Genomic DNA, 12,452 nt, shown 5'->3' with positions numbered 1-12,452 from the left:
AAAGATTATTATCAAATATCTTTTCTGTCCAAACTGAAACGTTAATCTAAGTAAAATAAAAACAATGATGCAGAAGAGAAGAAAGGAAGGAAGGAAGGAAGGAAGGAAGGAAGGAAAAGAAAAGTTAAGAAATGAAGGAACTTCCAATTCTTCATCTGAATAAACGTTTTTCAGCTCACCCACTCCAATATAACGGTAAAGAGTTTCTTGCCCACAGAGCATGGGTATGGTGGATTCTGAGCTTTCAAAAATGACTCTGATCCCCATGGCTCTTGGTAGGGTGATGCTGAGAAATCACTATGTAGGTACACCAAATTTAGCAATAGAAATACATTGGTTCTCTCAAATGCACTGTGGTTGCTTCCTAAAATCCAGCCAGTTTGGATCAGGAACATGGGCCCTAGCTGCCTCCCCCACCCAATCAATAAAAATCAATAAAAAATACATAGCAAACCAAGGTTCTGTCACCCCTGCGACAAAAATCCTGGCTATGCCCTTGATCCGGAATGTTTGTTCTGATAAGCCAATAAGCTTTTGATGGCAGCACTAGACATGTAAGGAGAAGAAGAAGAACCACCTATATTTGTGGTCATTCAGATTTGAAGGTAGACATGTTAAATTGGCATTGATTTATTTCCCCCCCCCCAGCCTGCTCTGGATGAAATGTCATGGAGAATGGCTGATGGCCTTATTCAGTGTTCTTTCAGAAGGAGAATTCGCTTTCCTGCTCTTCAAGGGAGGTTTAATCTTGATGCAAACTACTATATATTTATGGCAGATGGGGAAGTCAGTGAAGGTAAGTTTGGAACTGAAAGAAAAGTGACAAAAATCCTTAAGGTTCCTTTACTGGTTATGGGCTGTGGTTAGGCAAAGGAGCCCTCTTGGAGTGACTTGGATTCAAATCTGTGTGTGTGTGTGTGTGTAATTTTTATTAAGTTTTCCATTTTGCAATTTAAAATATTCAATAAACAACCTTAAAATATCAATGACTTGCCTTCTTCTCTTTCCATGGTTCAATCTGCATATCATTAATTCCTGCATATTTTACATAAACTAAACCATTCAGTATTCCATTAATACATCCAGCAAGACTTGTTTACACTGCTGAATCTTAATGCTGCCAATGTTTCCAAGTGTACACAGTTTCCCCCTATATATTCAGCAAACATTTTCCAATCTTCTTTAAACGTATGTTCTTCTTGTTCTCTTATTCTATATGTTAGACCTGCAAGCTGTGCATATTCCATCAGTTTGAGTTGCCATTCTTCTTTAGTTGGGACCTTGCTCGTTTTCCATTTTGGGGCTAACAAAACACGGGTCGCAGTAGTGGCGTACATAAATAGCCTTTTTTGACACCTGGGAATTTGCATCTGAATTATCCCCAACAAAAAGGACTCTGCTGTTAGTTTTTTTGGGAAAGTACTTTCAAACTTTTTTCCAATTCATTATAAATTATTTCCCAATACTCTTTTTACCCTTTTACAGGTCCACCAACTTGGATTCAAATCCTTACTTTGCTGCAGAGCTCACTAGGTGATCTTGAGCCAATCCCTAACCTCTTAGCCAAACCTATTTCGCAGTCCCATACGTTTAAAGAAGGATGCAGATAATTCTCCCTACCCTTCCTTTGCCATTAACATGTCATCTATTCTTCATCTCTTGTGCAGGAGGTATGATCCATAAACACTACAGGCAGCCTCTGATCACAGATGGAAAGTTTAACGTTACAGGACCGGGAAAGGATATTGGAGGATCCCGCTCCCCGCTCCTCATCAAGATTCATGGCAAGCTAATGCTCTGTTTCATATGCAAGGATGGGCTAGGTCTCCTGTGGTCCAATGGCTTGTAGCTGGGGTGGCGGGGTCTTCTTGCAGCATCTGTAAGAGGTGAACTTTCAAAGCTTTTTAGTTCTGTATGGGAAGCTAGGGGACGACGACGGAAATCACTGGGTGGGACCTCTTACAGGCAACACCCTGTGTTTTCTACACAAAAACTTCTCAGAGGAAGAAGGTGTGCAAACATTTATACCATCTTTATAGGAAGCAGTGCAAGAACAGCTTCTGATATTTCAGGCTGGGGATGAAAGAAACCATAACGGCTTGAAAAGTGCTCTTTGAATGTCTGAAGCCATAAAAGTGAACATTGATGTTATTTTTAAATCGTGGCTACTTTGCAACTTATATAGCTCTTTGCAAGAACCTTTTGTGTCCTCCTTTTTCAGGTGCATTAATGTTCATTGCATGGATGACCACTGTTAGCATCGGTGTGATCGTTGCCCGATTCTTCAAGCCTGTCTGGCCTAATTCATTGCTGTTTGGAGAAGAGATCTGGTTTCAGGTGGGAGGAAAAGCCAGAAGATGGCTTTCAAGTGATGTGCTAGGAATCATAATAGTTGGAAGGGATCTCTAAGGTCCTGCAATCCAACCCTCTGTGAGATTTCCCTCAAATCCTTTTGTGTATTCCTTAAGAGCATAGGCTCCAGTTTTATTCTAAACGGATTGCTTTTCTTCCACCATGTTCCTTGTTACTAGAATTTTGCATAAGAACGAGTCTCTGGCTTCTATTGAACTAAGCTATTTTCTTTAAAATAACTAACTTTTTATCGATAGGTCCATCGTGCCCTAATGGTGATGACAGTACTGCTTACAGGCGCATCTTTCATTCTTCCATTTTTATACCGGGGAGGCTGGAGCGATGTAAGTGACATTACATAAGCTTGATGCTTTTATTCAACAATGTAACTCCCCATGTGTGGCTATGTTAAAAATTTCGTGTTCTGACACTGTTCTTTCCCGTTACCTATAAAAGAGTCACAAAGTTGAGAACCAAGAACTAAGTTTGTTCTTGATTTGTTATATAAGACACCTGATGTATATATAGTGGTACCTCGGGTTACGAACTTAATTCGTTCCAGAAGTCCGTTCTTAACCCAAGGGGTGCATTCCCTACATAAGCCTCCTGTGGCCCCGGAAGCAGATTGCGTTCATATCCCGGGGCAAAGTTCACAACCCGGGACACCTACTTCCGGGTTTGTGGAGTTCGTAAGCAGGACTGTTTGCAACCCAAGGTACCACTGTATTTTATAGGATGTATGTCTGGTGGTTGATATGGCTGTGATGGTTGAAACAACAAACAAACAAACAAACAAACAAACAAACAGTTAGGTGCCAGAAGTCTTGGGGCGGCTGGGATGCTTGGATATGTATGTTTGGGAGTCATTATCTTGTCTGCTAATATTCATGGCTACCTTGAGAGACGAGAAGGCTAATGAATGATGGTAGATGGACACTTCCAGCTCAATATGTGATAATTATGGAAAACAATTAACGATTCAAAAATCTGGGGACTTGTCAGTTATACCTGAAGGAGCGTCTCCACCTCCATTGCTCTGCCTGGACACTGAGGTCCAGTGCTGAGGGCCTTCTGGCGGTTCCCTCACTGCGAGAAGCCAAGTAACAGGGAACCAGGCAGAGGGCCTTCTCGCTAGTGGCACCTGCCCTGTGGAACGCCCTCCCACTAGATGTCAAAGAGAAAAACAACTACCAGACTTTTAGAGGACATCTGAAGGCAGCCCAGTTAGGGAAGCTTTTAATCTTTAAGAAATTGGTGTATTCTAATATTTCTATTGGAAGCCGCCCAGAGTGGCTGGGGAAACCCAGCCAGATGGGCGGGGTATAAATAAATTATTATTATTATTATTATTATTATTATTATTATTATTATTATTATTATTATTTCTAATATGCTTTAAGTCCGATGCCCTGGGAATTGGTGGGGAAGGATGGAGCAGCGAAGCCACAACCATACTAGCAGCCCCATTGCTGGGGTGGAAGGTAGGGGTGTGTGTGTGTGTGTGTGGGAGGTAAATTGCTGTACCAGCCTTCATCCACCCCTCCCCAAAACCTGGTCCAAAGAAGGTTAGGCATGCACCTTAATACAATAGCATAATTGTCTTCTGAATTTGCTCCACAATGAAATAATTATTATGCCATCTCCTAGTAGCTTTGGGGCCTTTTCTTTGTTCTGGAGTCTTTGCGCATGTGTGTGCTTCTATTTGATACTTGGGAAATAATGACAATTCTTTAAAAAAATAAAATAAAGGTGTTCTCCCCAAGTCTGGCTTTCTAAGCACAGGAAACGGTCCCTTAAATACAGTGGTACCTTGGTTCTCAAACTTAATCTGTTCTGAAAGTCCGTTCCAAAACCAAAGCGTTCCAAAACCAAGGTGCGCTTTCCCAGGCATAGAAAGTAATGCAAAATGGATTAGCCTGTTTTACTATCTAACGAGGCCATAGATCCATAAAATTAAAGTAATAAACAATGTACTGCAGTAACACAATCAGTAGCTGAACTGGGTTCCACACAGACACAAAAACAAAAAGAAAGAGCCGCAAAAACAAAAATGCAAAATAAATAGCAAAAACAGATAGACCTCAGCATAACACTCAAAATGGGAGTGTGGCACTCAAATCGGAAGCGTAACATTCAAAACGGAGCACGTTTGGCTTCCGAAAAAAGTTCTCAAACCAGAACGCTTACTTCTGGGTTTGCAGTATTGGGGTTCCAAGCTGTTTGAGTACCAAGGCATTTGAGAACCAACGTACCACTATATTCAAGAACTTGCATAGCATATCCATGCAATGACTATATCCTGCTGTGAAGTGTGGTCTTTGTCAAATGAAGCATTGTTGGAGGGTTGTTCATAACCAAACCCATCTCTTATACAGCAAGCAGGCTTCCATCCATATCTTGGCTGTATGCTGATGGCGCTGGCAATCTTCCAGCCCCTTATGGCAGGCTTCAGACCTCCACCTCAAGCGCCAAGGTATTCTTGCATGCTCAAGTTACATAAATATATTCCAATGAGAGTGCCAGCAAATTACCAGCCGGGTCAAGAGTTTTAAAGGGCAATGATCCTGTGGTTAATGGGTATGGAAACCCCAGACTTGCCCCCTCTTCCAGAAATTTGCAACCCCCAAGTTTGCAAACTCCAGTTACAGCAACCCTAATGAGTGTGTGCTGATGTAATCATCCTCTCTTTCTCTTTTCACACCCCGGGCACTGATGGTGTTTGGAATCATGCACTGACTTTTCTTTTTCTTTGGGAACAGAAGAGAAATCTTCAACTGGTTACACTGGAGCACAGGCACAACTGCTAGAATATTAGCAGGTGAGTGAATAATTCATTGTAGCCTTATCTGAAATGTTGACTTTGTGTGATGGCTAGAAACAACAGGTATTAATTATGCTTTTCTTAAGTTAATTTGTGTGGCTTTCTACAAGTGGCAGTCCAATGCTTGCAGATCTTGCATTTTGCCAAAAGTGGGAACTTCACTCTTGTATCCTGCTGACTACTTGAAATTGCTTTCGGTTTCACATGCAATATCAAATCAATGCTTGTTGTTGTTGTTCCATGACCACAATCTGACCATCACTGGGAGCGCATAGACTACAATTGCTAAACATTGTGTCTGATGGCTTTGAAGCTCCTCTAGATAGCCTGTTTGTTGGGTATTCATCCCGATTTGCTTGTCCAAAGTTTACCTGGTGGTTAGACTATGTCTGGTCCTTATTGGACATTTGTTCTGATTTGCTTACAATCTTCCCATTACTCATTTGTTCGTCTGACATTTGTTAATGTATTTCCCTGTCATTTCCAAACTGCAAAGAGTCAATTAAAAAAGAAGATGTGTTTTCATAAGTCCACAATGCTTTAAATTCACAAATATAAAATTCATTAGACACTTGAATGACTCCTACAAAATGCTGATGTTCTAGAGCAGGGGTGGCGAACTCCCAAGAGACTGCGATCTACTCACAGAGTTAAAAACTGGTAGTGATTGATCTACCCCCTTTTGTGGGGTTCAGGTCGAGGTTGTTGAGCTTTTTTTTAGGGAAGAGGAAGGCCCGTATTTTTAAGGGTTCAGGTAAAAGTTGTTGAACTATTTTTATGGAGGAGGAAAGCCCCATTTTTTGAGGGTACAGGGCAAAACTGTTGAGCTTCTTTGGGGGGGAATCAGTGATCTACCAGAGTCTACCACAGACGTCCAGTGATCCACCGATAGATCACGATCTAACTGTTGGACGTGCCTGTTCTAGAAGAAGCCTTAGTGTCTGTGCATTGGAAACCACAGAGGGATGGAATCTCTTGCTTTCTACAAGTGAGCAGGTAGCCTGTACTTATGTGGGACTCTGGGTTATATTTTTATACTTTTATCATTTATTTTGTTGCTAACAGCAGCAAGTTGCAGTACTGCTGGTTGAAATGACTTGATCTAATCTAATTTTGCTTTCTCTCTGTTTTGTAAACCTGGCCCTGTCCTTTAGTGGTGGTAATATTCCTCGGAATGGACTTGCCAGCTCTCAACCTTCCAGATCCATGGGATACATATACGATGATGGGATTTGTAGCCTGGCATGTTGGCACCGATGTTCTCCTGGAGATACATGGCTACTGCCTCATTCACAAAGGTACTATGGCCAATACCTACCTTAGCTTGCATTGAACACAATGCAGTTGCAACAAGAGGCAGATCTCCTGGCTCATGAAAGAGATTGCTTTTCACTGTCTAAAGACCTGTTTGCATTATCCTTATCTGCTGCTCTACCCCCCCAACCCCCAGTTCTCACAATTGCTGTGAAAGCCCCGAGTACATAATTGAGTGGAGAAATGTATCATGATATACCTGATAAAATAATTTTTACTCAGGAGCAATAATGTGGCAGAAGTGGCCAGAGGGATTAATATCAAAACTAGCCCATCACACACCGCCTTTGCTTATCAGTTTGAAGAGACATGGGTTTGAAGGGCAAAGAACTTCTGATTGATTTACTTTATGGATCAGGTTCTGAGCCTGAGATGGTAAATGCTTCTGACACCAGGGGAGCCCATGGATAAGCAGGCGTTTGAGCTCTGTTCTCCTGGGACAATTGGAAATCTCTGTCCACACTTCTCTCCCCTGCCCTCTTGTGTCTTCCATTGGACATCCTTTCCCAGCTTGTGGCCTTCCAGCTATTGTCGGACTCCCAACTCCCATCATGGCCAATGGAGTGTCAAAGCTTCCACACACCTGCTGTAGAGCCTCTTGTACTAGAATAAGTAAAGTGTGTTCCAGAATGGAACCATGTCAAGGACAGCACCCCCACTTCTCCATCAGAATATGCTCATTTCAAACAGCGTCTTCATCTCAAATGAACGAGCGGCTCCCCCTTTATTTTGAACTGGTGGATGAAGCTCAACAGGCACAATCTAAAACAGGGCTGCTTAAGGATCTAGCATTGTGTTCACTGGATTGTGTCTGGTGGCTTTTAAGATAATCTGGTAAATGACCAGAAACATAAAGGGTAGAGTGTAGCTCTAATTTAGATCTGTGGGCGCGGCTTTAATTTCAGAATTTGCATTTTGGGGGATTATATATTTTTATCTTCTACACTGCTTTGATGGCTTCAGGCTAAATAAAAATTAACCGTGAAACTTTTATTTTGCAGTTCAAGTGTTGGAAGATGACAGGATACAGATTCTGCAGTCCATTACAACGGCAGAGGCACAGGTAAGCCTAGAATGCATGAGAGAGGATAAATATATGCATATATATTTTTTCCTGAGCATGGAGCTGCCTACTAAGAACGATACTACTTTCAGGGTGTAAGGCAAGCTCATTTAAATGCTCCTATGTGCTTTTAAGTGAAAAGCAAGCTAATGCAAAAGGTGGCTAGTCTTGTGCATAAGCTTCCTTCTTCCATTCCCATCTCCTTGATGTATCCTGTGCAAAGGGTTTCTCTTTCAATGGAGAAGCGTTTGGAATGTTGTTTCCCCCCCATTTGTATCCTGTAGTGGTACATTCCAGAGCAGCCTTTCCCAACCTGTGGCCTTTCAGATGTTGCCAGACCACAATTCCCATTATTTCTGAGTAAGGAATGAAGGGGAAATAAAATTCAGTTCACATTTAAAGCTGAATCTGTCCAATTCACACTTTCTGAAGCAGCGTGCGAACCAAAACGCAGTTATCCTTTGAAATTCACACTTATCCAAAGTTTGTGACGTAGTTCCCCAACCAAACAATGTTTTACAGAAATACATAGACTGGGGGAAGTGTGTGTAAGAATGAATATGTATTTTCCTGCATATAAGATTACTTTTTAACCCAGGAAAATCTTCTCAAAAGTCGGGGGTCGTCTTATACGCCCAGTCGTCTTATACTCCGGAATATATGGTATGTTAGTGAAAATAACAAAGAAAAAGACACAATACAGTCATACGTCATGATACGTCCGCTTCATGTTGCAACTTTTCAGGTTACGGACACGCCGAACCCGGAAGTCCCGGAACAGGTTGCTTCCGGGTTTGGCGCGTCCGTAACCTGTGCGCATGCGCAGAAGTGCTAAATCGTGCTTTGCACATGCGCAGAAGTGCCACATTGCGTCACGCGCGTGCGCAGATGCGACGCTTCATGTTGCGGCCTTTTCGTGTTGTGAACGGGCCGCCGGAACGGATCCCGTTCGCAACATGAGGTACCACTGTATTAGGGGAAATTGCTTGCAAAAACGTGTAAGTTAGTCAAACCTTCATATAAAAATGTGTTTATTAGGAGAAATTCATACTAAGATTTTGATAAATTTTCATGAGGATTTTTTTTTAAAAAAAACCTCTCAAATTGCTGCCAAATGGGGACAACTGAATTTTAGAGTGGAAAAATGAGAAACTGAGGTAACTGGAAATGTTGTCTACCCCTCCTCCTGACCATTGGCTTTGCTGGCTAGGGCTGATAGAAGTTGGCTTCTGATGGGCCAGAGTTTTCACATACCTGCCGTATATCCTCTCTACTCCTTATTTTCGCCAGGGCACCATGCTGGAGAAGGCTACTCTAGACTACACATACCTTTTTTCTGAACTCAGCATTTTCACAAATGGTTGCATTCCCAGTGTTTCCCTTTCTCTCTTTACAGGGGCATACATTTAAAAAGACAGTGCTGTTCATCTACATTGGTGGCAATGTGGCATTTCTCATCACCTTTCTGACAGCAATTGTAAATGTATGACAGGGAAGAAGCCTTTAATACTCCAAAGAGCTTGCAATACGACTGTTGGAGACGTGTCTTGCTGACGTTCATAGCAGAAGGACGATCTGTAACGAAAACACTGCCAATTTGGGATTTAAGAAACCTCATATGAACCTGGTCCTCGTTATACAGCCCTTGCAGGGGCAGAATTAGACCCAACCTGGTCAGAACTGCCTTGGTCTCCAGCATGACTAAACGCCTCCCTTCAACATTCGTCTGTCTGGATCCTGTAGATTCATCGGTCGCTTCAAGGCTTAAGGGAGAGCTTCCATTTGGAAGGGTTGCCATTGATTTGAACTGGACTGCCTGCCATTGCACTTGATCAGCTGTCTGTCCACCCATCTAATAGGTCAACATGTTCATGTCACTCCTAGCTAGTCTCCACCTGCAACCACCACCATAATGACATAGAAGTGCCATATGCTCATGGTCTATATGCTAGAGGATGGTTAAAGGTCTACACATCCCTCTCCCCAGCCTGCCTCTAACCTGAGCATGGATGCAGATAGTCATTGTCTCAGTGTGATGAAGAATAATGGCTACCACAAAAGGCCTTTGTGGCTGGATTTCATCATCCATAGGGATTTCAGCAGTTATATTTGGAAACAATTTTGTGAGTTGAGAGGGAACGAGAATGGAAGCCAGTTAGGGGCCAGACATCATTTGGAACAACTTATTTCAGGCATCAGAGATCCCAAGGATTGTGTTTGACACAAACGTCTTGGATTTGTAGCTCTGTTGGAAGACTACATGGTGTTAAGGGTGGAGGCGGGGGGGAACAGCTCTGGTTGAGCTCTAACTGCCCTTTCTCCTTTGAAGCAACCAGTGTTCTTGTAGATTACATCTCTCTCCTCACTCTGAGTTTCTTTAACAGGTAACTAGTAGCTGTACCAGAAAGCTCTCTACAACTGGTGCCAACATTTGTTTAAAGAATGATTGGCACATATATATGTGTGTGTGTGTGTGTATGAAAAAACTGTCAACCTGCAGTCTCTTGGTGAAATCCAATTATCCATTGGATGTCACTGCAAACAATGGAGGCAGGTGGGTGATTTTTGACAATGCATCCCTTTCCTGCTCTAGATGGTGTGGGTCAAGAATAGTATGGAAGATGCTGCCGGTGGGAGGTGGAGGTGCAGAATGAGCAAAAATAATCTGTCCTCATCCATTTGCAAAGGCTGCTTCTAGATGAAAAACTCTTCCCACAGATGAAAAGGATGCAATTGGATTCCACCCTTTGTGGTTCATGTTGCCTTCCACACTGGATTGAAATAACTGGATTTCTTACTCCCTGTCCCCTTGACCCTTTCCTTGCTTTCCCTACTTGCTACACCCTGCACACATCAATAGTTGTGCATTACATTCCAGTGCTTCATTTTTTATCCTATTATGAGAGTGTGAATTGCATAGATTAAAAGAGTTGCTTTGTGTACTCTACGTACTTTTTTCTCGATACTTATATGAAGAGGCCATCTCAGTTTGTCCAGAAGCAAGTGCCATCTACACATGGCGTCCCTGAATCACTGTCTAGAAAGTAATGAAATGGGCAATTAAAGAGAACCCCTTTCGCCATAACTATATGTATTACTTATGCATTCCAGCAGGCTAATCTGCTTGCCAAATCTCCCTCTCTCTCGTTGTCTTTGACCCGTTTGTAGGGAAGATGTAGTCTTGCTGCACTTGGCATTTTCATATAAAACTTTTGGCTGCACAGCCGAGCTGCTGGGACTGTCACTTCTACTGCTGAGACACTGTGGGGTGCTCTTGCTCAGAGTTTAATCATGGTTAAGTTTAAACAATTGCCAATTCCAAGAAACGAAACAGCCCACAAGCACAAATGCAAATCTGTGCTTTGAAAGCACAATGGCCAAACAAAATGTCAACTATTTTTAATTTTTTTGTACACATACTTCATGTTTACGATTGCAGCCTGTTGTCTCCAGAAATTCTCTAAATCAGCAAGTCTTGCCCATTCTGTTCTCTGTCCTGTTTGTGGCCCAGGCTGAATTCTTGTGCAGCAGATAGCTATGACCTGAAGCAGAGCACTTTCCTTCTAGCAAATCCTTGTGCTGCAGCACGATTTGTTGTGATTTTTTTAGTTTTCTTAACTTCTTGAGAACTTTGGCCATGTAGACCTCTACCTGTCTGAAAATGTGGTTTAGCAGAGGCGCTGGAGGAAAAATGACCACAGTGGGGCAGCGGAGCGCTGTCTAATCTGAAGTGGCTAACGGCACAATCCTAACCATGGTTACGCAGCAGTAAATCCTATTGAATTCAATGGGGCTTATTCCTAGGTCAGTGGGAGTCTGTAACTATGGACTGGAAAAGTGACAGGTGGACATAAGCATAAGATGGTGGAAAGAAACACCTAAACCTTGCTTGTCGGTCTCTCTCCCACCTCTACCCCATAACAGACTTTTGACACCCCCCACCCCAATTCTGAATGGGGAAATACGATGGGGTTGACACAATGCAGGATGCATTAGCAGAGAGAGAGAGTGGCAGTGCTTTCCATCTCTAGTACTAGGTGTTTTACATATGCATGTTGCCTTCACTTTTGAAGCTGCAAACACACTTGGGCAAGTACTGTTAACCATATAAATATCTCTCTAAAGTCTCTACTCTCACCATTTCCATGGTCCACAGCTTTCAGGCTGGTGACAGTGGGGCCAGTTGGGATCTGTACATAGGTCAAGGCTATTGGTAGTTCAGAGAACTGGCCCTGCTCCTGTCAGAAGTTTTGAATTATGGTGCTGGAGGAGACTCTTGAGAGTCCCATGGACTGCAAGAAGATCAAACCTATCTATTCTTAAGGAAATCAGCCCTGGGTGCTCACTGGAAGGACAGATCCTGAAGCTGAGGCTCCAATACTTTGGCCACCTCATGAGAAGAGAAGACTCCTGGAAAAGACCCTGATGTTGGGAAAGATCGAGAGCACAAGGAGAAGGGGGCGACAGAGGATGAGATGGTTTTGGACAGTGTTCTCGAAGCTACGAACATGAGTTTGACCAAGCTGCGGGAGGCAGTGGAAGACAGGAGTGCATGGCGTGCTCTGGTCCATGGGGTCACGAAGAGTCAGACACGACTAAATGACCTAAACAACAATAACAACTGTCAGAAGTAGGAAATCTATCTTCCAGCACCCCTAGTCGCCCCGTGGGAGATGAATGAGGCCTGGCAAAAGCTGTTGGTTAGAGTTTGTAGTTCACCCTGCCAGGAGTTTCCTTAACAAGAACCAAAAGAACACATGGAGATAATCTCTAGGGAAGATAGTGGGTTTGGGTAGTAGTAAACATCCTGAAGTGTCATAGTCCCACTTTAGATCCCGTGATTTATGGGGAGTATACAAATCATGACCTGTGACACTCCATCCACAGTTGGTAAGGATAGGT

General features: G+C 42.8%; 1 protein-coding gene across 1 annotated transcript in view; it reads left to right on the top strand.

Annotated features, from left to right (window-relative positions):
- The window catches only part of FRRS1 (ferric chelate reductase 1), a 30,688-nt gene extending 20,662 nt beyond the window's left edge, over positions 1–10,026 (top strand). Inside the window, exons 8-16 of the mRNA XM_035123866.2 lie at positions 649–796; positions 1,668–1,784; positions 2,222–2,337; positions 2,610–2,696; positions 4,728–4,825; positions 5,112–5,170; positions 6,328–6,471; positions 7,489–7,550; positions 8,947–10,026. Of these exons, the coding sequence (XP_034979757.2) occupies positions 649–796; positions 1,668–1,784; positions 2,222–2,337; positions 2,610–2,696; positions 4,728–4,825; positions 5,112–5,170; positions 6,328–6,471; positions 7,489–7,550; positions 8,947–9,039 (924 nt within the window). The 3' untranslated portion in view covers positions 9,040–10,026. The remainder of the gene's footprint in view (positions 1–648; positions 797–1,667; positions 1,785–2,221; positions 2,338–2,609; positions 2,697–4,727; positions 4,826–5,111; positions 5,171–6,327; positions 6,472–7,488; positions 7,551–8,946) is intronic.
- Positions 10,027–12,452: the final 2,426 nt, after the last annotated feature.

Source organism: Zootoca vivipara, chromosome 7 (assembly GCF_963506605.1).
Source record: "Zootoca vivipara chromosome 7, rZooViv1.1, whole genome shotgun sequence".
Lineage (NCBI taxonomy): Eukaryota > Metazoa > Chordata > Lepidosauria > Squamata > Lacertidae > Zootoca > Zootoca vivipara.
Note: the sequence above shows the minus strand (reverse complement) of the source record. Positions and strands in the feature narration are given on the sequence as shown.